The sequence below is a fragment of the Gracilinanus agilis genome, chromosome 1 (assembly GCF_016433145.1).
Source record: "Gracilinanus agilis isolate LMUSP501 chromosome 1, AgileGrace, whole genome shotgun sequence".
Taxonomy (NCBI): Eukaryota; Metazoa; Chordata; class Mammalia; order Didelphimorphia; family Didelphidae; genus Gracilinanus; species Gracilinanus agilis.
The window spans coordinates 165385847-165411393 of record NC_058130.1 but is presented as its reverse complement, the minus strand read 5'-3'; the positions used below and the strand labels follow the sequence as shown (position 1 = coordinate 165411393).

The window sequence follows — 25547 nt, the reverse complement described above, 5'->3', positions numbered from 1 at the left end:
GAGAGAGGGGCAACAGCAACATAATTATAATTCACAATATTCCATGGTAAATGCACTATAGAAGTATAGAATAAATTGCTCTGTGAAGGTTGAGGCAGAAGAAGGGTGTTTTAGGGGAGAGGTGCAAAGCCTTTTTGGAGAAAGTGGTATTTGCATTAAGATTTCAAGAATTCAGAGGGCAGCTGAGTGACTCAGTGGATTGAAAGCCAGGTCTAGAGACGGGAAGTCCTAGGTGCGAATCTGGCCTCCGACACTTCCTAGTGGTGTGATCCTGGGCAAATCACTTAACCCCCATTGCCTAGCCCTTACTGCTCTTCTGCCTTGGAACCAATACACAGTATTGATTCTAAGAAGGAAGGGTTTAAAAAAAAAGATTTTAAGAATTCAGAGCATCCAGGGCATAAGGAAAGAGATGGACAGAGTGGTAGAGGTAAGAAAGTTCTGGGCATGATCAGGGGATTCAGAAGCATAGAAGCCAGGACTAGGGAGACAACAGCATTCAGCTCTGGCTGCCGTATTTTTGAAAGGACATTGAAAAGCTGGGGAGTGCCCAGGGGAAGGTGACCAGAGAGAGAGGGCCTTGAGATCATGCTATATGCGGATTGCTTGAAGGAATTGGGGATGTTCGGCCTGGAGAGGAGAAGAAGAGGGGAGACACGAATTTAATTCTTTGTGTAGGAAAGGAAGCAGACTGGTTCTGTGTGATGTTGAAGGGTAGAATCTGGAGCAGTGGCTGGAAGTAGCAAAGCAGTAGATGAGGCTTTGTAGAAGGAGAAACTTCCTAGTGACTGGAGATGCCCAAAGGGTTACCTGAGGAGTGAGTAGGCTCTGCACCCCTTGAGGTGCCCAAGCAAAGGATGGCCGACTGCTCGTGGGATACGTTGGGGTGGGGAAGGAGATGGGATTCTCATGCAGCTGTGTTGGACAAGATACTCCTGTAAGTTCCTTCCAACTCTGAAATCCTGTGTGTCTGGACATCTGAATGGAGCATAGAATTTGCTGAAGAGGGGAACATGGTGCCCATACCAGTTTGAGAGAAAAGGGAGATCCGGATGGTCGCTGTGTTTCCAGACTTCACAGAAAGCCTCTGGGGCAGTGGGAAAGGCAGAGAAGGAACAGAGGTGATTTCTGCCCTTCAGGAGCGTACTGTCTTTTGGAGGAGACTTGATTCAGAAATATGAGATAATTAGAGGACAAGACAGATCTTGGCATCCCCATAGTGGGGTACCCAGCCCCCTTGGCTCCATCCTGGCCTCGGCGACATTCCAGGCACAGCAAAAGGCTGTACATGGCTCTTCTCTGGCCTCTCACTTCCCCTGGCTGGCCAATGAAGCCCTGCTTCTTTTTGCTTCCCCTTTTGCTGATAAGACAACATGGTATGGTGGGGAATGTGCTGGATTTGGAGTAAGGAACCTAAGTTTGAGTCCTGGCTTTGCCACCTACTGTGCGACCCAGGGATAAATACTTGATGTCCTGGGTCTCACATCGCTTTGTTGTCAATGAGGTGGTTAGATTAGATGGTCTTCAGAGTTCCTCTTAGCCTCAGATCTATGCTCCCAGGGGTACCCCCTCTCTAACTACATCCCCAGTATAGGGGAGGGACTCAGCCCCTCAGGTTACAGAACAATTGTGAAGGTAAGGAAGAAGGTGGGGACAGGCTGGGGAGGATGCAGAAGGCAGAGAGGGCCTTTGGCAGCTCTGGGACGTGGACCCTGGAGTTCTCTGTCTGTCTGCCAGGTCTGTTTGGCCGTCTTTGAGCCCGCATGACCAGCTGCTTCTCTTCTCACCTGGGGAATCATTTCTGTGGCTATTCATTTGTCTGTCTGTCCTCATAAAGCAGAGACTTGTTATCTGGGTCCAGCCTGTCCAGCAGACTTCAGGCCCCACTCAGGATCTATGGGAATGTTGGCCTGGCTCAGCCGCCCCCACATCCATGCGCCACCTGTACCCGCTGATTGCCCTGGCGCCTGCCCTAGCCCTGCGTGCCACTGGCTTAGTTCCGTGCCCCGTGCTGGGGTAACTGGCACCTCCCCAGCACTGCAACTGTTACTTCCTTTCCTGAGATGCCACCTGGGGTGCCTGGGCCCTCTGCCCCATCTCCTGGCACAGCCTGCGCTGATAGCCACCCCCGCCCTGACAGAAACCTCCCCTGCCCTGGCACCAAGCCTTCCTGTAGCCATGCCTGCCCTCGCATGAATCCCTCACCATCTGGGCCTGGTGCTAAGGAGAGGTAGAGTCAGGCCGTGGAGGGGCAGAGATCCTTAATTTGCCTTTTAGCTGAATTCAACCCAGAGCCAAGTGAAACTGGGCCACGGGCACCGAGCAGTGGGTCCCTGGGGGCAGGAGGGCATGTGGCTCAGGGTGGTCAGAGCTGGGTTCCCCCTGCATTCCCGCCCATCGCACCATTGCCTGGGAGAGCTGCTGCAGAGTGCAGATTCTGAGGGTTGGGAACCAGACGTGGAAGAGCCTCTTCCCATGAGGACGTCGCTCCGCAAGGCCTCGTGAGCACCAGAAGCTGGTCCTGGCACCCGCCGATGAGGGACAGCGTGGCGTAGTGGCCATGGCCCAGGCCTCGAGCTCAGGCCGGGACCTTTTCTGGATCCAGCTTCGGCCGCTTGGTGCTACCTCACCTAGCCAGCCACGGGGTGCTAAGATTCACAAACACTTCCATCACGACTCCCTCCTGATGGAGCTGGTGTGATGATATTACCTCTATTTTACATAATGAAGAGATTGGCTCCGGTGACTTGGTATGGGGTCACATAGCTAGTAAGTGCCCTGTCTCTCCTGGCTCCAGATTGAACATTTTTTAAGCCCTTTCCTTTTGTCTTATCAATTCTAAAACAGAAGCATAGAAGGCCAGAACTAGGCAATTAAGGTTAAGTGACTTGCCCAAGGTCACACAGCTTGGCAGTGTCTCAGGTCAGATTTGAACTTAGGTTCTTCCACTTCCAGGCCTGGAGTTCTCTTTACTAGCTAACTGCCTCTGCTTTACTTAAAAAAAATTGAATTTTTTTCAATGAGAAAACATTTATTTTCTCTCATACTTTCCTGCATTTAAGAAACAAGAACTTTGTAAGAAAGCAAAATGTTAAAACAAATTCACATTGGCCCTCTCCGAGAATAGGTCTCACGTGCATCCCTTTCCTGGCAGGGGGGTGGGATTTGAACAATTTTCACTTTGCCACTGGAATGAACTTAATTTGAGTTTGACCTTGGGAAAATCACTCCTTCTTGGAACCGATTTCATCCAATCAACCTCAAATCCTGCCTGACACATACTGTAGGACCATAGGTGAGGAATTTAACCTTTCAGAGCCCCAGGCAATTCTCTAAGGCTTCTAAGTTGCAGTGCAAGCACCAAGCTGTTTTGGGATAGAGAGTTTCTGATACTAATGAAATCATGGGAATTCCCCGGAACAAAGGAGTTGGACTAGATGACTACTAAGACCCCATCCAGGTCTGTCTTAGGATCCAGGAGAATGTGCAGGAAGTTGAGAAAGAGACAAGGTGAGGCCCAGGATATTTACCCTCGTCCCCCCCATCTCTGCCAGGGAGCTCTGAGCCAGAAGAAGCCAGTGACCAGACTACTAACAGGGAAAAGAGCCTGAGCAGGAGGGTAAAGAAGAACCGGCTATTTCAGGACCAAAAAGGAGGTCAGTCTTGGGCTGGTAAATGCAGAGAGAGGATGCCATGGGGAAAGACCCAAAGCTAGAATGAGAGGTGAGGAAGAGACAAACGGCTGCTTATAAAGCTGATAGCAAGGATGCAAGGGAGGCAGAGGCTGGTCAGGGAGCCTACGGAGGCACCGGTACCAGTCTGAAGATTGCCTTAGTCGACATAGCCTAGAGATGGATTGAACAAGGAGAGGAACCAGGCTTTGGTATTAGGAGCTCCCTGGCTTTCTGCCCTTTACTTCCCCATGCCAGCCAAGCATTTCCACTTGTCTTAACCTTTGAAATAAGCCAAATCTACTCTGTGCCAAAGATATTGGCCAGCCAAAGACCTTTGTCCAAGCTTGTTTGACAATGAAACCAGCTCTGGCCTTGGGCAAGAAGCTTAGGTGGTGGACTCTTAGTTTGGGAAGTTTTCAGTCCAGAATCAAGCCCCATTGTTACCTCTGGTCCTCTGTGCCTATTACCTATATGGCTCCTTTCTAGATTCTGACCTCTCTTCCCCCAGATTCTCTGGCTTAAGTCCCCGATGCTTTGTTCCTCAGTCTTCTAGCTTGGGTTTGTGATGGATTTCAGAATTGAAAGAAAAAAACAGTTGCAAGAAGACTTGGGAGATCATTTAGGCCAGCACCACTGATTTCTTAAACTTTGGACCCTGCCTGGACCCTTGTCAGCTGCTAATTCCTTCCATGCCTTAGCCCGCTAATCTAGGCCAACTCAATGTCTTTTTTTTTTTTAGCTGTTACCTTTTCTCTGAGAATTAATACTAAGTATTGGTTCCAAGGCAGACGAGCAGCAAGGTCTAGGCAATGAGGGTCAAGTGACTTGCCCAGGGTCCCACAGCTAGGAATTGTCTAAGGTCAAATTTGAACCCAGGACCTCCCATCTCTAGGCCTGTCTCTGCATCCACTGAGCCACCCAGCTGCCCCTTTGACTCATGGCACTTTTTAGTTAAATAATTGCTCGTCTTAGTTTAGCTGAAATCTTAACCCTGCTCCCTTGCCATTCAGGTCCTGGCATCACACTCTGGGATGGAATGAGCCCAACATATTCAGTCGCCCAGCATCTGGGCCAGTCAGAACATCTCTGGTTAGATTTCATTAGGGCCCAAAGAAACCTGAAACTTAGCCTCAGCGGAAGCTCCCTTTTTGTATCTTTGGCAAATATATATTCCTCTCTTTAGTGAATACTATTTTTTTAAAAGCCATGTACCCTTTTAGAACTCTGGAGTGATCTTTGTAACAACTTGGGTTCTTGACCTAAGAAAAGGAAGGAAGGAAGGAAGGAAGGAAGGAAGGAAGCAGGCAAGCAAACATTTCCTAGGCATCTACTATGACACGCCAGGCGCTGTGCTAAGCACTTTACAAAGATGAGCTCACTTGACGAGGTGAGGAGTAGAGAAAGGGAGAATGGGCCTGACTGCCTGGATTTGGCAAGTGTGGAGGTGGTGGTACAAGTGGAGGCAGAAAACCCAAACCTTAGAAACTAAAGTACCCAGGCAGACTTGGAGCTGACACCCAAGAGCACAACTACTACCCTCTCTGGGCGAAACTGAACGTGGGCAGGGAAGCAAGGGCTCTGTGTCAGGCCTGGAAATTTAGGGGATGCTGAAAACACTCCCCTAGCCCAAAAGGCCATTCCCTTCTTGGATGCCACAATCCCAGGGAGACATTTCTACCCCAAGCCTAAACCCCACCAACATCCCAGCAGCTTAGAACTTCATGGAGTTCCTCCATGGCCCTCTTCTTTCATCAGCTCTTTTCCAAGGGGCAGAGCTCTGCTGTCACATTGGCACTGGCCTGATTCCTAGCTGGTACTGCTAAGGACAGAGCTAAGAATGGGCTTTTGACTACAGGATAACCTGTTTTTCTCAGAATGGGGCTCTTCTCAGAGGTTGAAGGTCATCTCCAACTCTGGCCAGGCCCTGACCCTTCGGGGATAAGGGGGAGAATGGCTGGTGCCATCTCAGGTGGGTAGTTTGAATCGAGCTCCCTTCCTCTCCATCAGGCAGCTTTCTGAGCAGCTCCTTCTGGTTCTGTGGCCAAGTCATCTCTCTGGAGATATGGAGAACAAAGAATTCTCATTCCTTTTTCTCTCTTACTGGGGCTGAAGAGATAAGCTCAGATCTCCATAGCTCTCCTCCTCCTTCTCACCTAGGCCCTGTATGGTACTTTCTCCTTCACGTTCCTTTTCAACCCAGTGCTGACCAGCTCTTTCTCCCCTGATCTTTGCCCCAGTACAGAACATGAAAAATGGGATCCTTGCTCATATCTGCTTCTTTTCAAGAGGGAAGGTCCGGCTCCAAATCCATCTGAGATCCTGTTTCTTCGCCTACCCCAGGAGGTAGAAGTGATAAGAGTCTAGTGTTTTAAATATGTTTTTAAGGGAAGCACACATATAGGCAGACGCCTGACTCCCCAGACGCTCAGCTTTCTAGCTTCCCACCTACTCAGACACTCAGACACTCAACTCTTAGCACTTTTACATACATAGAGACCCCTTCTCTAGGGGAGACAAGAAGGAGCCAGGCTGGATCTATGCCAGGATTGGCCTGGGATAAAATCTCCAATTCTTCCTTGCTTGTAATCAGACAGAAGGTGCTTTCTACTTTCATTTCCAGAAGCCAAGGTGAATGGTCAAAGATGGGAGAGAGCTAGAGGAACATCCACTCCCCACAAAGAACAGGAATGCCAGAGATGGCGCCTTCCATTTTTGTCCACCCTGTTCCTCCGGATTGGCTGGAGATCAGGTTCAGTGTCTTGTACATAGCACACGCTCAGTAAATATTTGTTGAAATGAATGAATGGATAGCCTCAGCAGCTCTTGGAGTATGTGGTCTCAGTGACCTGTGAGCTTCCCCTCCAACACCTAATGCCCTCAGGAGATGCATTGCTTTATTCAGAGACAAGTTCTTTAGAAACTGGCCCTCCCGTAGCCCTACTAGGACACATGCCCCTGGTTAGGGAGCTGGGAGACGAAGGTTTCTGGCTGGAGCTTTGTCTCAGACTCTTTGGTCAGTGTTTTGATATCCTGCTGCTGGCTTTTTCATTGGCCTAGAGAACTCAAGATTTTCCCTGAGCATTGGATTTGGAATCAGAAGACCTAGGTTTAATTCTCATTTGGCCATTTACTACTAATATGACCGTGGGGCCAAGCCACTTAAGTTCTCTGGGCTCCACTTAAAATGATGGGTTGGATTCAGTAATCCCCAAGATCCTTTCCTGGGGCAGCTAAGTGGATAGAGTGTGGGGTCTTAATTTGACTAAGTTCAATCTGGCCTCAGATACTTATTAGCTGTGTGATCCTGGGCAAATCACCCAATTCCTGTTTGCTTCAGTTTCCTTGTCTGTAAAATGCACTGGTAAATGAAATGACAAACCACTCTAGCACCTTTGCTAAGAAAACTCCAGTTGGGGTCACAAAGAATTGGACTCGATTGGATAACAATAAAAGATCCTTTCCAGGGATAAGTCCTTAGATCCAAAGAAAACCTTTGGTTTCTGTCTTGTCTTCCCCATCAGGACTGGCATACTGATGCAATGGAAGCTTTTTCTGTTTTTCATAATCATATATTTATACGAGTAGTTTAGTTTACTTTTTAGGGAGAGATGCCAGTGGCTTACAGAGACAGGGTGGTATATGGAGAGCATGTGGGGGTTGGAGTTGGGAGACAAGGGTTCAAACACAGCTTGGTTGAACAAATTGCCTCACTTCAGCCTAGATTTCCTCATTGTAAAATGGGTTTAATCATGTTGGTATCTCATTGGGTTGTTGTAGAGGGGAAATGCTTTGTGAACCTTCTGATGCTTTAGAAATAAGAACAATTGTCTTTCTTTTCTTTTCTTTCTTTCTTTTTTTTTTTTTGTGGCAGCAAGCAATGGGAAGAAAAATGCCCATTGACCGGAGAAGGATTGAACAAATTGTGGTACATGAGTATAGAGGAACAGTATGCTGTGATCAACAGTATGAAGCATTCAGAAATGCTGGGAAGAGTCAGGAACCAATGAGATGTGAACTAAGAAAATGACAATGATGATGCCAATGTGAGAACAAAAAAAAACATCTGAATGCTCTGTAATTATAATGACCAAAGCTTAGTCCTGAAGAAGGGTTGAGAAAATATATTTTCTTTGCTTCTTTTGCAGAAGTGGAGGGTTATGGGCGTGGAAATTTCCGGATACTCTCAGATACTGTTAATGCATTGGTTGGTTTTGGTGAACTGCCTTTTTTCCCTTTCTTTTTTATCCTTTGTTACAAGGGATGGCTCAGTGGGTAGGGAAGGGAAGAGAGATATATTTGGAAATGAAAGTGGCATAAAAATAAAAGTTTTCTATAAAAAATTTAAAAAGGAAATGTGAGCTATTTTTAATCACCCCATAGCAGCTTAACGCTTAGATTTCCCATAGCAGACCCGGCTAGATGCTAAATTGCTTGATCTCCTGCTCTTGGTTGGGAAGCAAAAGGGGTTGTTTAATGGACTTTAGAGGTAAACTTGGTGTTGGGCTGAATTATTCTTTTTTTTCCCCTAGGTAGTGGGAGCAACTCTAATAATATCTTTTGAGTTATTTTCTACTTCCCTTTGGTGTGGGAAGAGAATTAGCTAATGATGATGGAGGTTTGGAGGTGAGGCATCAAAATCCCAGCCATAGGCTTGGTTGGCTAAAAGGGAACCTGGGATTGTAAACCTCAGGGCCAGTCTGGTCCAAGGTACTAGGTATATGAATCCCATATCTGCAGATCTAGTGGGAGTGAGTCTGTATCCAAGACAATAGGATCCAGTCATAGGGAATCACAGGGGCCAAGCAAGGCTCCCCAAACTTTAACTAAAGAAAAGTTTTGTAAGTCTGAGTACTGCCCAATCTGTACTGAAAAGGGTTTCTCTTCCCCATTCCCACCCCTAATTTTCAAATATAATTTTAATGGCTTGCAACCTTATTTAAATTGTTTTTGTTTTTGCAACCTTATTTCTGATATTTATGGGATATACTCTTCTTTTTCCTCCTTCTTTCCCAAAACTCACTTTTTGGCCTGGACTATGGGATGTCAAGAATAAGAAAAGAAAAAAGTGTGGGTGCCAGGACCAGGTGCTAAGCTACAGTGGCAGTGGTGGAAGAAAGGGGAGGCATATGTAGTCAGGGCCTGGAATTTGAGTCGAGAGCCAAGTCAGTTCTGAATGATCAAAAAGGAAGCTGGCATCCTGTGTAAAAGGGATCCAATTCAGCAAAGGCTGGAAGAGAGTAGGAAGGAACACCCACAGACCAAGGCCAGGGGTCCTTTCTGAGAAGGGGCTGAGTCTCTGGGAAGCTGTTGTGGTCAGCATGGTTTGGGGCCTCCGGTATTCCTCTTCTTACCTGCTCAGAAGTAACCTTTTCAGGGAGAGGACACTGCAGATATGGCAAACTGGATTCTAGGAGTTGGACCAATCGCTTTCATAAAGCCAACTTTCATTTCCTGAAATGGGTGACCCCTCAAGACCACCACTGACCACAAGGGTCCCATGATCTCCTGACAAAAGCAGGCCAAAGAGCTCAGGAAGTATTACCAAGAACTCCACAATCACTGCTGCCCAGCTCTTCCAGACAGCACCAGTGCCTAGGACTTTGGGCAGCTTTCAGCACAATTTCATGCATTATGCTTTTTCGGAGACACACGCAATACAGGGGAACAGAGGAAACTTGATTCCCTGGAGCCACGCTAGCCTGATGTATGGGGCTTTCTCTCTTTCCTTCCAACACAATTCCCTATAAAGCTCAGCTATGAGCTCCACTTTAGAAACCCCCTTGAGAGGCCTGGGCTCCATCTCCTTATGTAAGCTGCCCACCAGCAATCTCTGAAAGAAAGGAAGGCCTATGCTGTCATTTCGGGTTGTGGTAGCAGCTGCTGAATTCCTGCTTTCACAGTTCAACTGCCCTGCTGTCTCGATTCTGGTAATATAGGCCAGCTCCTCTGGTATAGACCTTTGAGGCTCACTCATCAGCATGCCATCGTTTTCTTCCTCTGGGCATATTCCTAGGGCCATCTTGGATGAAGGCATGCTGCTCCTCTGGACCTGCCATTTTGCAATTCCCTCCTGGCTAAACCAAAGCCTCTCAAGCCTCCTGGGCGATAACAGTTTTCTCTCCATTGCTCCAGAAGCCCCTGTGGCCGGCTGGGCTGCGAAGGCCCCTGGTACTGCTGATGACTGTGTCCCCTGGCTGGGGCTCCCCCACTTAGCAGGACCTTTTAGCTTTTCCTCCCTGCATCCCCAGGAGAGTTAGCCCAGCCGCCAGGAACGCGCCCTCATTAAGCAGCAACGGAAACAGGATTTCTCAGGCAGACACATTTTCACAGCCTCCTAAAACTCAGTGCAAATTAATTAAGAACATATTTTATCAGCTACGAGATTCATCTCCAAGTACAACTAACTCCTGAAATGAGGCCCAGAGCTCAAGGCTGGGCTGCATGCGCGGCTCCTACTTACTATGGCACGTTCAGCCAATTAAAGCCCCTCTCCTTCATGCCTCCTTTATTCTGTGGTATTTATAGCCAGCGCAGTGATGGCATTAGCAATAATTACAGGCCAGGCTCTCGTTCTCAATCTTGGGCCCATTGTCTCTACTTTGGCCATTACTACTAAATTGGCAAGAACAGCCATCCGTGGAAACGTGCACCCCAGATTAACATGTACCCCATACTAATAAACATGTACCCCATATTAACAAACATGTATCCTGTATTAATAAACATTACCCCATATTAATAAGCATGTACCCATATGAATAAACATGCACCCCATATTAATAAACATGTACCCCATACTAATAAACATGTACACTATACTAATAAATATGCACACAATATTAATAAACATGTACCCCATATTAATAAGCACATGCCCATACTAATAAACATGTACTCCATATTAATAAATGTATACCCCATATTAATAAACACGTACCCCATATTAACAAACGTGCACCCTGTATTAGTAAATGTGAATTCTGTAATAACAAATGTGCGCCCCGTATTAACCATGTGAATGCCCTGGCAGCGGGGGCCTGGAGGACCCACGAGTGTGAGCCTGAGAGAGCCAGGGAGAGAGGAGATGGGCCCCATCCTGTTTATTGGTATCGTGATCTCTTGTTTCTGCTAGAGAGGCACCCTCTGTCTGTGTTCAGTTCCTGCCTTGGCCCTACTGCTTCTGCTCCCGAGAAAGCCCGTTCGGTCATGAAGGCACACTCAGGCCCTGAGTTCTGATGGCCTGGTAGTTACAAGAACAATGGACGTGGCATCTGAAGACCTGGGTGGGAGTCCAGGCTGCACTCCTGAATGGATATATGACCCTGGCCAGGGAATTTTGGTCCCGTTTCCTCATCTGTCAGATGAAGGGGTTTGGCCAAATAATCTCCAGGCTCTCCTCCAACCCCCTCATTTGGGGATTCTAGACTTCAGGGCCTCGGGGAGCCTGGCTGCAAGTTTGGGGCAGATACAAAGTCCCGGGTTTTAAATACTGCAGCTCTAGAACTACACGTGAAACTGGATTGGAGGAGAAAGATCTGGCAGCAGCTGAATCCTTGGTGGCTTTGGAGGACACCCCGGAGCAGTCGGGCCTTTTTTCTTCCCAGAGTCACCCAGCCCATAGCTCCTGCCCCATTCTAGCTCACCAGGGAGCTACCCTGGGGAAGAGCATAACTGGGCTTTGGGTTGGGTTTGCCTGGCCTGGGATGGACTCTGGATCTTGGGCTGGGCTGAGATCTGCACTATGGACTATCCAACCGTATCCCAGGAGCCCTGGAGCTCAGGGACCTGAGAGAGGGAGAAGCATAGCTCCCATCTAACTTATCTGTGCTCATCCAGCATCCTGCTGTTGAGGAAACCCATTCCCCCTTTGCCTCTGACCTCAGCTTCCCAAATCACCCAAAGGATAACAGACTGACCTGTTTCTCCTTGGAAATGTCTGTGACTATACCCCTATTTCCATCCCCTAACCTCCTTCTCTTCCTAGAGCCACAAGTCAGAATCTGTGTGGACATCTACTGTAGGTTCCCCCACTGGCCCACAAGCCAAGTTCATTATCTTCCTCCCAAATCTCTTTTCTCCTGATTCAGCCAAGAGCAACTCATGCTCTTTCCCCTTTAGCACTTGGCCCCAGAGTCCATGGGGGATCCTGCTTCTCACTGTCACGAGTGGTGAGAAGCTATGGTTCTCCGTGGGTAAGCCTGTGCAGCCCCAAGGGCACCATGAGTTCATATGCAGGGTCACAAGGGTACTTTTGGTGGTTACCCAAAAAGGCTGTTCTTCCCACTATCGGCCTCCTGTCCTTTCTCCCCCAGTGAAGTGAAACCTCGTCGTGCACCTCTGGGTCCTTATGAGCTCTTTTGTTTAATTCCTACAATATTCTTTCTGTTTCCCAAATTATTCTAACCATGGCTATTCCCTGACAGCCCCTCAGAACTTCCCCTGGCTCCCAAACATAGCATGCTCCTTTGTCTTCCAAATGCTGGATTTCTTTGAGTCCCCAAAGCTTTTTTAGCCTCTGGCCCCCAGGTAGAGCAAACGTTCTCCCCAGCTTACAAATAGAATGAGTCACACAGCCTGGTATAGACCTTTGCCACCTGGGTGTGCTTCCCTTTATCTTTCTCCCAGCCCCTTTTGCCAACTGAACTGAACCAGATGCAATCTTCTGATACCTCCTAGCCCACCTGAGCTCCCCCCACCTCTCAAATGTAGCAGACCTAGGTGAGTACCCCAACCCTATTGAGTTCTGAGCTCTCCCTGCCCTCAAAATATTCTTCAGATAAAAGGAAGTGGGCCTCCTTTTCCTTTCTTCCTAGACCACGGCATCCAGTACCCTGCCAGGAGCTCTGTGGGATTCTACATGCCTAGGTTGGCTGAAGTAAATTTCCAGAGACTATTGAGTCCCACCCAGCTCTTTCAGATTTTCCTCCAGAAATCTCAGCCTATTCTCCAAATGCTTGGCATTTTCTGGAACCCAGCTGGCTTCTCCCCTGGTGACAGAGTTTCCAGTTCAGATCAAGCTGCCTACCTTGGGCATCTTACGCAGATTGGGTGAGAGTTTGAGGCAAGTGACCTGACCACGATCATCCCCAACAATAATGATAGGGTGGATGGCATTGAACTGTACATGAGTAATCTTGTTTTTCTTCTTGGCCACTATTGGCTGGTTGCAGATAGCTTCATATTTGTTGACAGCTAGGTCAAACACATGGGCCTGGAAGCAGAAAACACAAGAGAGCACAATAAACATCAGAGTCATGAGGTAATAGTAACTGGGCTGTGAATAAAGGTACCACCCAGGCAAAGGGGTGCTTTGGGCAATAGGGCCATGGACGGCAAGGGCTTTTAGCACAGAACACTGGAATGGACTTTAGAGTTCATATAATCCAACCCCATATTTTTTTAAACAAGGAAACTGAGGCCTGGGTAAAAAGAAAATTGATGCCCTCACCAGGGCTGAAATTTAGCTTTTCTGATTTCCATTTCAATTCTCTTTTTTAACCCAGACTTATTCAATTGGGGCAACATTCTGATGGAGGGACATGGATTACCATCAGTACTGCCATATGTATACTAGACACTAGAAGGACCCAAATCCCTTAGGGCAGGAGTTCTCAGCCTGAAGTCCATGGACTCCAAAGAGGTCTATGGAGACTATGAACTTAGAAGATAAAAAAAAATGGCATCTTTATTTGGTCCAGTAGAAAGAACACTGGGTTGGGGGCAGCTGGGTAGCTCAGTGGACTGAGCGAGCCAGGCTTAGGGATGGGAGGTCCTAGGTTCACATCCGGCCTCAGACACTTCCTAGCTGTGTGATCCTGGGCAAGTCACTTAACCCCTATTGCCTAGCTCTTACCACTCTTCTGCCTTGGAATCAATATACAATATTGATTCTAAGATGGAAAGTAAAGATTTAAAAAACAAAAAGAAAGAACAGCTGGGTCTAGGGTTTGAGGATCTGGCCTCAATTCTTGCCTGTGATGCTTACTCCCTTGAAGTCTCATCTTTAAAATGTGGGGTTGAAATGGATGACCTCCCAGGTCCCTTCTCATTCTGGGTTCATCCTCCTGGTGGAAGGCCCTTTATTCTCCAGAAACATCCTTCTGATTGACATACTCTGGTACCTAAAATCTCACCGTGATGGCTTAATGGGTTAAAGAATCACTATCTTCAGACATCTAGCTAGGTGATGAAGTGAATAGGAGGAGTCAGGAAGACTCATCTTCCTGAGTTCAAATCTGGCCTCAAACACTAGCTGTGTGACCCCCCCCCCCCACCCCGGACAAGTTGCTTGACCCTGTTTGCCTCAGTTTCTCCATCTGCAAAACGAGCTGGAAAAGGAAATGGCGAACCACTCCAGTATCTCTGCCAAGAAAACCCCAAAAGTTATTATGAAGAGTTGGACATAACTGAAATGACTGAACAACAACATTCCCAGGAAAGTCCCTCGGGTGGAAGGTTAAGTTGGGGGTAATGAATTCAGTCCAGTGTGTCTTAAACACTTTGCTGTCTAGGAGATCAGTGGGCACCAGAGCGGGAGTAGAAAGTCCACAAGTCACCCTATGACTTCAAAATGTTGCCGTGGGCCACTCCCTCTCCCACTTCGGGCCTGTGAATGGCTGAGTTATCAAGCACCTGGTACTAGCTGCTCAGCCTCTGTGGAGGCTGTGTGCATGGCGTGGAAGGAGTAGAAGGACCTGGCTTTCTTCTGGCTCTCTTCCTTACTACTTACAAATCACTCCTCTCCTCTGAATAATGAGGGCTTGGGATGGACGGTCTCCAAGGTTCCTTCCAGCCCTAAATCCTGTGAGCTACAACATGTCACCTTAAGGGGTTCTACAAGGGCTGCCAAGAGAGGGAGGCCTCAGGCATAAGGTGTGGGGCCAAGAGGAGGAAGACTGAAGCTGGACCTGGGTGTGATCAAATGCAATCTCCAGTTATTGGAAGCTCCTCAAGCATAGACTAGATGTGCCACTTCTCTCGCTTACCCCTCTCCTCCCAACACATACACAGTCACACATCTCAGACACGTACAGTCACATGTACAGTCATACACATAGGCACAGTCTTATACACACAGTCTCACACATATATAGTCTCACAATCACAGCTTCACACACAGTCACATAGTCTCATACACACAGCCACACACACACAGTCACACAGTCTCACACACAGTCTCACAGTCTCACACAGTCAAAATCTCTCACACAGTCTCACATACACACAGTCACACATCTCAGACACATATAGTCACCTACACAGGCATAGTCTTACACACACAGTTACAGTCACACAGTCACATCAAGCTTAGTACACTTACCAAGTTTTAGCTCCTGATGTTCTTGGACTATTTCCCCTTCTCTCCCTCCCCCCAATCTGGCTTCCCCAAATGCACTTAAGCTTCCTCTACACCCAGGTCTTAGGAACCATCAGGGCTACTTTGGCAGAGGCCTCTCTACTCTTTTCTCAGCTGGAATCTGGAGACCCCAAGCCTGAATATGGATTTTTCATCAATCAGGGCTAATGGGGAGAGGGATGGGGACAGGTTACTTTTTTGGAGAGTCCTCACCAGAAAGTCAGTCAGTCAATAAGCATTTCTTTCTCTATTTAAAAACCTTTACCTTCCATTCTAGAATTGATTCTAAGTGTTGGTTCCAAGGCAGAAGAGCAGTGAGGGTCAGGGAATGGGGGGGGGGCAAAGCAGTGAGGGTCAGGGAATGGGGGGTTAAGTGAATTGCCCAGGGTCACTTAAGTTAGGAAGTATCTAAGGCCAGATTTGAACCTAGGGCTTCCCTTTTCCAGGGCTGGCTTTCTATCCCAAGCCACCCAGCTGCCTCTCAATAAGCATTTATAAAGCACTTACATTGTGCCCAGTAACATATGAAGGGCTCAGAGATTCAAAGAAAGGCAAAAGCCTGGAGTTAGGAGCAGTTTCATGGATGGCAGATAATCTTAGAGGCCTCTCAGGACCAGGATGAATTCCCTTCCCTACCCCAAGTCACTGAACTGAATCATTCAATCAAATTGACTGATACTCCAGGTTGTGCCACCTACCTCCAGGGGCTTGGGGCAAGGGGCTTGGGACTTGGGGAGAGAGCTCTTACCTTCCCGTCAGTGGTGACTGCAGCAAAGACAGTAGAGGAGTATGGGGCCCAAGCTATATCACCCACAGCAGAGTTCAAGTCATAGATGAACATGGGTATCCTGGAACAATGGGAGGAAGAGGCTGAGAAAAGTCAGAAATGGATATTGGCTATTTCTGGTAGGACTTGGGTCCCACCCCTATACTGCTCCACAGTCAAAGCTCCCTCCCTTTCCCCTCCAGTCTAATTTTTCATTTGGTTCCTAGACTGTTTCCTTCCTCCCCGCCTCCCCATTTCCTCTACTTGATGATGTGGCCCCAGACCCCTTTCCCCTCACTTGATGGTGTGGTCCCAGATTTTCACTGTCCAGTCGGAGCTGCAGGACATGAAGACTTTGGAATGGTATGGGTTCCAGGTCACTGCATCCACCGCCATATTGTGGGCCTCAAACATGTCAAGGAATTGGCTGGAGTAGGATTTGGAGCACTGCGGTAGAATTAAAGGTCAGTGATCAGGGGGCAGCTGGGTAGCTCAGTGGATTGAGAGCTAGGCCTAGAGAAGGGAGGTCCTGGGTTCAGGCCCAACCTCAGACACTTCCCAGAAAGTCATTTGACCCCCCCACTACCTACTTTTACCACTCTTCTGCCTTGGAGCCAATATACAGTATTGACTCTAAGACATAAGTTAAAGCTTAAAAATAAATAAATAAATAAAGTAAAGGTCAGTGGTCACTCCTATCCTCAGGATGGAGATAGGTAGGTACTATTCTTGAAATCAGGAAGACTTGAGTTCAATTCCTTCCCCAGACACATGCTAGCTATGTGACCAGGGACAAGTCATTCAACTTCTCAGTGCCTCAGTTTCTCCATGTGGAAAATGAAGGTATTGGACTTGACAGCCATTAGGTTCTTTTCTAGCTCTAAAGTGATGGTTCTGTGACTGTGAAGGGCTTGGAATCTCATCTGATTTAGCATTTGCTAGGACAGAGCCAGATTCAGAATGACCCAGGGCATCCTCCTCATGGATTAATCTCACTTCCACAGCTTCCCTGTATCTTATCTTTAAAAGCAAAGGATGCTCTCTGAACAAAAAGAAAAAAGGAAACGTCCCCTGCTGCAGAACTTTTCTGGCAAGCAGGCCACCTCAGGAAAGCTCACTCTTAGAACAGGGGCATGGCTATCTCCGAGTGAAGGCGCCTCAAAATGAGGGGCAGCTTAGGGCCCCCTCCCAGCTGATAGGAAGAGAGAGATAGACCAAGGAAGAACCAAAGTGTGGTTATCCTGCCAGTGTGGAGGGAGATCTCTAGCTGTGTGCCCCAGGGATGATCTGACCTTGACCCTGTGCTATTCAACAATTTTAGAAGAAAGCAGAGATAGTATGCTTATTCTATGTGTTGTAGTTCCATAGTTTTCCAGTTATGTCTAACTCTCTGAGATTCCCCTTTTAGGGTTTTCTTGATAAAAGAGTATTGGAGTATGTGTTTGCCATTTCCTTCTCCAGGTCATTTTACAAATGAGGAAACAATCAAATAGTGTTAAGTGACTTGCCCAGGGTCATATAGCTAGCTGGTAAGTGTCTGAGACTGGATTTGAGTTCAGGAAGAGGAGTCTTCTGGACTCCAGGTCCAGCACTCTAGCCACTGTGCTACTTAGCTGCCCTTATATATCTGACAATGGCACAAAGCTGAGCAGGAGAACTTACATAGTGGATGTAGTCAGGATCCAAAAAGATCCTGAGAGGTTCTAGAATGATAGACTGGATCTAGTAAAATTTAAGAGATCAATATAAAGTCCTATATATACTAAATTCTAATCTTCTTAGTATTCGATCTAAGAAGAGAAGTAAGGGCTAGGCAATTGGAGTTAAGTGACTTGCCCGGGGTCACACCGCTAGGCTCTCTACCCACTAAGCCACCTAGCTACCCCATCCTTGTTTTGTCTTGATTCATCTGGAATTGTGGTTGGCCACTGTGTTGATTAGAGTTCTGAGTCTGACATGAGTGAGATTTTGGGCTGCTTTCAAAAGAGGTACAATGCTCAGAAGCAACAGTCCTAATCCCACTGTATTCTACCCAAGTCAGACCACATCTAGAGCTCTTGGAGTCACATTTTAGGAGAGCATCAACAAACGGAGTGTATTCTTTTCCCTTCTGATGCTTCTGATTCTGTGGACTTTGCTACCATGACTCAGTTGCCTTGTCACCCAGGAACATTCCTCTGCCAGGCCAGTCCCTTTCTCCCATTGGTGAGTTCTTTCTAGGGCCTCCATTTTGGGGATGAGCCAAAGCACCCTTGTGGCATTCCCCTCCAGTCTGTGCTTCTGACTCTCTGGACTTCCCCCATTAGAAAGTAAGCCCTTTGAGGGCAAGGATTGTCTTTCCACCCCCTTTTTTCAGCAACACTAGGCTTAGAATCAGGAAGACCCATCTTCCTGAGTTCAAATCTGGCCTCAAACAAATCTTTTAACCCTGTTTGTCTCAGTTTCCTCATCTGAAAAAATGAGTGGGGGAAGGAAATGACAAAACATCCCAATATCTCTGCCAAGAAAACCCCAGAATGGGGTCACAAAGAGTCAGATATCACTGAAATGAACAACAACAACAAAATTTGTATGTCTAGAACTTGGCACAGTACCTGATACATAGTAATTGCTTAATAAATGCTTACCTTCAGAAGAGGATGACCACAATGGTGAGAGAATTGGAGACCAAAGATCATTTAGAGAAACTGAGAATGTCTAGTTTGCAGAAAAGAAAATTCTGGGGGGAAGGGAGTATGGGAATTATTTTCAAGTATTTGGTAGGTTGTTATAGGAAGGATTAGCCTTTTTTTTTTTTTGTCTTGCCTTCAGGAGATGGAACTAGAAGAAACTGGAAGAAGTTAACGGAGACAAATTTCCATTCTATATAAGGAAAAACTTCCTATAATTTGAACTCTCCCAAGGTTCATCACCGGGGTTTTTCTAACAGAGGCTGAATTACTACTTGTCACCAATGATGAAGAATGGATTCTTTTTCAGGCAAAGGTTGGACAAGATGGCAGTTAAGGTCCCATTTAACTCTTGAGATTTTTGTGATCTTGTCACTCATTGGTGCTAGGGAGACGGGACCTAACGTCTAGCTTAAAATAACAGGGAAGAAGAAGCCTGACCTCACCTGAGAAGCAGTGGAGCTAGAGAAGAAGGTTAAGACAGATCAGAATGGAAGAAAATATTCAAACCCTGGAGAAGGCAAAGCTTACACTCCAGCCAGGGAGAAAACAAATGGAGAAAGTAATGGGTTTTCCTGAGGCCAGAAACTAGGCTAGGGGGATACTCTACCAATGGCCAATGGAGGCATCCATAAGGTTAAGACAGGAGGTATGAAGTGAGAATACTGAGTTTGGGGCCCAGGTAAGAAACGGCTTTTCCTCCCAGGAGTGAGGCTCAAAGGTGGAGCGAAAAGCCTTCAGAGGGAAATGGGCAGGATCAAAAGCCAAAGAGCAAGTTTTGGGGCCTGAGGAAGATAAGACTTTGTTTTTGAGTCAACTGAGGAATAATAATAACTTTTGTACAGCATTTGCTTTATGCCAAGGACTGTGCTAGTACTTTTACAATTATCATCTCATTTGATCCTTACACAACCACCTTGGGAGGTAGATATTGTTATTATCCCCATTTTACAGTTGAAGATAGGCTATATATCCATGGCCACAAGCCATCCCTGAGTCCTTAAGATGCATGTCCATGGTTTAGGGAATGGGGAGGAAAGGGAGTGCTTCCCCATGTAGATACTGGACCCACCAATGGATTATCCACACTAAGTTAGAAACTTAACCCAATTTCCATGGAAGATATGCTTGGGTGCTTTAGACAGGCAGCATCTCTAGATAATTCCCTCTATTTTCCCTTTGCCCCAGATCTCCCTGGCAAAGGCTCTGAGGGTGGCCTCTGGGGGTCATAGTCAGGCCAGGAGAAGGGAAACGAGAGAGCCAGGGCCAGGAGCTATGTGTGGGGTGACCACATGGCCCACATGGGAAGAGTTAGCCAAGGGTACCAGTCCTGGGTGTCAGAGCCATTAGTCTCTCCTCACCCCTCCCTCACCCCACATACCCAGTTCTTCTCTGAAAAAAGAAAAGAGGAAATGGTCATTGGACACAGAAGGAAGCTGGCTGATGGATGGGGACTAGAGAATCCAAGACCCATCAAGGCTAGAGAAAAGGACATGGGCTGAGGACTGGGCAGGAGGGATGCTGTTTCTCTGGTCCATAAGGAAGTGCAGGGAACAAGGGGGATCATCCATTGTATAAGAATAGCCTTCCCACTAGCCTTTCCTCTAAAGGCTCTTTGAAGCCAGCTCTGTCCCTTTTAACACCTGAGTGCCCTTGGGTCACTCACTTAACCTCTTTGGGCCTCAGATTCCTCATCTGTAAAATGAGGGGGCTGAATCAGAGCTACCATTCCTGATCTATCCACGCTGCTGCTTTCTGGCCATTCCCACTCGTGTTAGTAACTAATAACACCTTAGGTCCAAGGGGTTTCGCATTCTCATAAATGTTCTTTAAGGTCTCAGTCATGAAATCAGTGCTTTAACCTAAAAGATGAAGACTCTTGCACTGACATTTCAAGCACAGTACCAGCTTGGCGTGGGTAGGCAGGGAGAGCGTTCTGGTGCCCACAGGCACTCGCTTCAGTCATGCCCAGGAGCCCTGTCCTGGCAGCCCTGGCCGAGGCCATCTCATTCTGTTCCCAACACCACCACAGAACCTCCTAGCATACCAAGCACATCTCCGGGCCCTGGCAGAGGGGTGGCCTGCCTAGCTGCTTCATAAGAATGCACAGAGCCCTGTGGGTAATTAAGATAATGATTTACTTGGCTTCAGAAATGCTAATAGCAGAGCACTTTTCTGTTTTTCAAAATTGTTCTGAGCTAAAAATTAGTGAGTTACCATGTTGCTGGGGGGCTGGGGGCGGGCCAGGGAGGGGAGGAGGCTCCTTGTTAATCCTTGGGCCAAATGGAATGTTTTCAGAAACATACTGAATTGGTAGAAAGCTGTAGAGGCCCTACGAGGCCCAGCTCCAATTCCACTTCTTCTATGAAGTTTTTTTCTGGAACTCAATGAGCACCCCCCAACCCCCTCCCAGTGCTCCCCTCTCTTGGAATTCTTCCCAAACTTAAAAAGGCCTACCATGAGCCCTGGATCACTCCCTCCAAGGCTCGTGGATCTGGTCTCCCCACCTGACTAAGAGCCCTCCAGGGGATGGCCTGGGTCTGATTCTTCTCTCTTTCCCCTCAGTCCCCACCTCCCTGGCAACCTGGGGCCCAGCACCCAGTAGTTGTTAATAAAGGCTCATTGTTGGGTTGAGAGCGGCTCCCGGAAGTCCTTTCATTAGCCTCTGGATTCCAAATGGAAAATTGCCCGAGTCCTTTCCCCCTCTGCCTTTAGTTCGAGCAGGTCCCTTCAGGAAGCCTTCCTGAGCCAATGGGCTCTGAGGCAGGGAATTCTCCCGGGGTCCTCCTGGCCCCTGCCCCCCACCCCCTCCTCAGGAAACCTGTGACCAAGAACTGGATTTCATTAATGAAGGCGTCTGTTTTATGTCAGCCCTTGGATCTCCCCATCTTTTATATCTGTCTTGTCTGCCTCTCTAGGGTCCTCAGCTTCCTGAGGGTGGGCCTGGGGCTGTTTCACTTTGGCCAGAGGCTCAGGGAAGGAGGGATTGTAGGATTTTGAGCTGGAAGAGACCTCATTTTACAGATGGAGAAAAAAATGACTTGTCCAATGCCGTGTAGCTAGACGGCTGGCATTCGAACCCAGAGCCTTCCTCTAGGACAAGAAGAGGATAGAAGAAAGAGGGACTTGGGGGGAGCCCAGAAGGGAAGGGAGGAAGCTAGCTCCCTATCTTCTTCTTCTTCTTTTTTTTTTTTTAAGACCATTACCTTCTATTCTACTTTAGACTCAATACTAAGTGTTAGTTCCATGGCTAGGCATGTGGGGTTGAGTAATAGGGTCACACAAGCCACATTTGAACCCAGGTCCTCCTGACTCCAGGCCTGGCTCTCCATCCGCTGGGCTACCTCCCTGGTCCTAGCTCCCCCGCCCTTCCATCTAGAGTGCCTGCCATGGGGAAGCTTTGAGCAGGAGGAACAAGGTTTCTCGAGGCCCATCTCTTCACAGGCACTGAGGAGTTGCCATGGCCATAGGTGCCTTACTTTGTAGATTTTGCCCTCCTCTGTGCCCACGAGAAACAAGTAGTCGATCTGTTTGTGGAAGTCGAAGGATGTCCCACAGCCTAGAAGGGAAATGAGAGACAGATCACTTGGGCTTTCATCAGACTGAACCAAGAGCTCCACCATCACCCCCAACCCCTTTGGCCTTCCCTGGATCTCTGCTCAGAGACCGAGAACATGACTGTGTTCAGGTGAAGTATAAAGAGATGTGTGTGAGATGAGGAGGGGGAAAGGATGGGGGACGAGGAACAAGGTGCTTGTGCTCTGCAAACAGTGGGCTGTGTACCATCTCAACCAAGAGATGCAGCTTCTGCAGAGTGGGACACAGTTTCCTCTTGTCTGTCAGGGTAATCCTACCCTTTCCAGCCCAACTTTCTTCCTTTTATTCTTTTTTTTAAACTCCTATCTTCCATCTTAGAATCAATACTAAGTATTCTAAGGCAGAAGAGTGGTAAGGCCTAAGTAATTAGGCTTGTGACTCTAGGGTCACATAGCTAGGAAAAGTCTGAGGCCAAATTCGAATCCTGGATCTCCTTCCTGTCTCTAGGTCTGGCTTTCAATCCACGGAGCCATCTAGCTAGCTTCTTTCAGTCTGACTTTCAAGGCTGTCTACAATCTGGCCACACCAAGTGGATCTTTATAGTCTTGATTTCCATTTCTTCCTCCAACTTAGACAAAATCTCCTCAACCATGCGTTGCCCCTTCTTGCCTCAGTGACAGAATATGTAGAATCTCAGGACTGCCAGAGACCTTTGAAATCATGAAACCCAAACTTATTTTTACAGGTGAGGCAACTGAGGCTCGAAGAGGTTCACTCAAGGTCACATTACTGGCCAGTGGTGGAGGAACTGGCTAATGGCAGGACCAGGATGAACTAGAACCTACATTTCCTCACTCCCAGTTTGGTGCTTCTTCTGTGATACTAGTCTTTGCCTTTGCTTCTACCAGTCCCTCCTTTTCTCTTCTTTTTTTATTTTGCACTGACTTATATGTGCTCTTTTCTCCACTAGACTGTAAGCTCCTTGAGAATAGTGACTTTCATTTTTGTCTTTGGTTCCTTAGTGCCTAGAACATAATCAATGCATGAGGATTGATTTTTATTCCCCCTCAAATGTTTCCCTGTTTTTAAGACTCAGCTTTGTCTCACCTCTTCCATGAGGCCATCCCTGAACACGCTGACCTCTTCTTTCTCTCCACACCTAGAAACACATTTGAGGTAACAGCCCCAATGAAAGGAATCACATCTACAAGTAGGCCATTCCTATCTTTTCTGAGGGATCCTACCCTTTGCCTGTCTTAAGGTCCATCGGCACTCTCTGCACTCTGGCTTGGATATATTCATGCTTGGGCTATTTCCTAACCAGGGTGAATGCTTCCTGGAGAAAGACACACATTGTCATGCTAAATGCATCCACTAGGAATTCATGTTCTCCAATCTCCCGCTCTCCACTGGGACCTTGCTGTTGTTAAGGGATCCTTTTGTTTTTCCATGATTGTCTCTCCATCCTACGCCCCTAAGGAGGTTGTTCTCTCTCTCCCTTCTTCAAGCCCCCCATGCCTCTTCTGTCTACTTCACCTCTCCAACAAATTTTTTCCTATCAGACTTTACTGAGAAAATCAAGACCATTTATTGTAAGCTTTCTCATTTCACTTATTCTATACCGCAAAATCCATTACCTTTGTACTCAACTCTTCTACTCCTGTCTCTGAGGAAGAGGTGGCCTTTCTTCTTGGCCAGCTCCCTCCTACTTGTGCCCTTGATCTCTTCTGGAAGCTTGTCCCATTTCATCTTATTGATTTTCCTTATATATATATATATACACATATATATGCACATATGTATATATATATGTACATATATACACACACAATACATACATGTATGTATTTGTTGCTGTGGAGTTGTTTCAATTGTGTCCAACTCTTCATGATCCCATTTGGGGTTTTCTTGGCCGAGATACTGGAGCGATTTGCCATTTCTTTCTCCAGCTCATTTTACAAATGAGAAACTGAGGCAACCAGGGTTAAATGACTTGCTCTGGGTCACACAGCTAGAAAGTAGCTGACACCAGATTTGAACTCATGAAGAGAAGTCTTTCTGACCCCAAACATAGTGTTCTATCCACAGCACCACCTAGCTGATTATATGCTGTACCACCTAATGCATAAACATTTGTGAGATATAGATTTATGCAGTAGGTGGTGTGGTAGATAGAATGCTAGACCTGAAGTCAGAAAGAAGTGGGGTCAAATCTAGGCTTAGCTACTTACTAGATGTATAACCGTGGGTAAATCTCTTAGCCTCCATCTTCTTCAGTTTCCTCATCTATAAAAATAGGGATAATAAAATAAAAAAGAAACAATGCAAGCTAATATATATGTATATGTGTATGTATGTAATACACACAGAGACAAAGCCCTAACCCTTTCTGGTATATGTTGGTGGAGGCAGCCCCACTTGTAACAGAACTGTCCAGTGGAATGGGAGTAGCCCATCTGAGGCTGTTCCTACTTTGACAAGTGAATGGGCTTGTTTATGTCTAATGCTTTATTGCTTGGGGGGGGGGGGACTTCTATTTGCCTAGGGGTATGTCTGATTGTGGAATGTCTTCTTTTGCTTATAAGGCATTTAAACAGGATCAGTGTCTATTCTTTTCTACCATGTCTCAGCTTGTCCTGCAGCACAAAATTCTCTTGTCCTGGAAAGGGGTCAAAACCTCTTCTCAAATCTCAGACAAAGATTTAGTGCCTGCTAGATTTGTTGTAGCGGTGGTGATTGTGTGTCTACAGCCAGATACAGGACAGACATGGAGGTGGAGAGGGTGTCTCTAGAAGGTTGACCACATAAACAAATCCTAGAAGAGCCCAGTATCTGTTTCTCCTTCTATTTCTTTTCTAATTGAACAGGAAGATTTCATTTATTTTCTAAAAACAACCCCAAACCCTTAATTTCCATCTTAGAATCAATACTAGTTATTAGTTCCAAAGCAGAAGAGTGAGCTAAACAATGGGGGTTATGTGACTTGCTCAAGGTAATATACATAGGCAGTATTTAAGGTCAGATTTGAACCCAGAATCTCTAGTTTCTAGGTCTGGCTCTATCCACCTTGCTGCCCCGTCACTCATTCATTTTTCAATCTCTCCCTATCTTCTGGTTTATTGCTGTCTGTCTATAAATATGCTCAGCTCTACTCCATTCTTTAAAAAACCTTGACTAGAGCTTGTCATTCCCTCATGTCATCAGCCAACATCTATTCCTTTTCACTGACAAAATACTAGAAAAAAAACATTCACACTTACTTTACTCTCCACTCACTTTTCTAATCTTTATAATTTGGCTTCCAACCATACTACTTGACTGAAATGGCATTTAAATTTAAATGTTATTTAAGTTGCTAAATTTGATGACCGACTTCTCAACCTTACCTTTTTTGAACTCTCCTCAACTTGACACTATTCACTCTCTCTCACTATTCACAATCTCTGTTCCCTGGGCTTCTGTCACACACTACTCTCTCATTTCACCATCCATCTGACTGTTTGGTTTCTTTTGTACATCTCCTGTCCCCTGTAGGACTCTGTTCG

General features: G+C 46.8%; 1 protein-coding gene across 1 annotated transcript in view; it reads right to left on the bottom strand.

The window, feature by feature from the left end:
* DNAI1 (dynein axonemal intermediate chain 1) overlaps nt 1-25547 on the bottom strand; it is a 309175-nt gene that overhangs the window by 9071 nt on the left and 274557 nt on the right. Inside the window, exons 15-18 of the mRNA XM_044678118.1 lie at nt 21945-22024; nt 16095-16243; nt 15779-15878; nt 12700-12885 (exon numbers count right to left, since the gene is read on the bottom strand). Coding sequence (XP_044534053.1) covers nt 12700-12885; nt 15779-15878; nt 16095-16243; nt 21945-22024 — 515 coding nt within the window. The remainder of the gene's footprint in view (nt 1-12699; nt 12886-15778; nt 15879-16094; nt 16244-21944; nt 22025-25547) is intronic.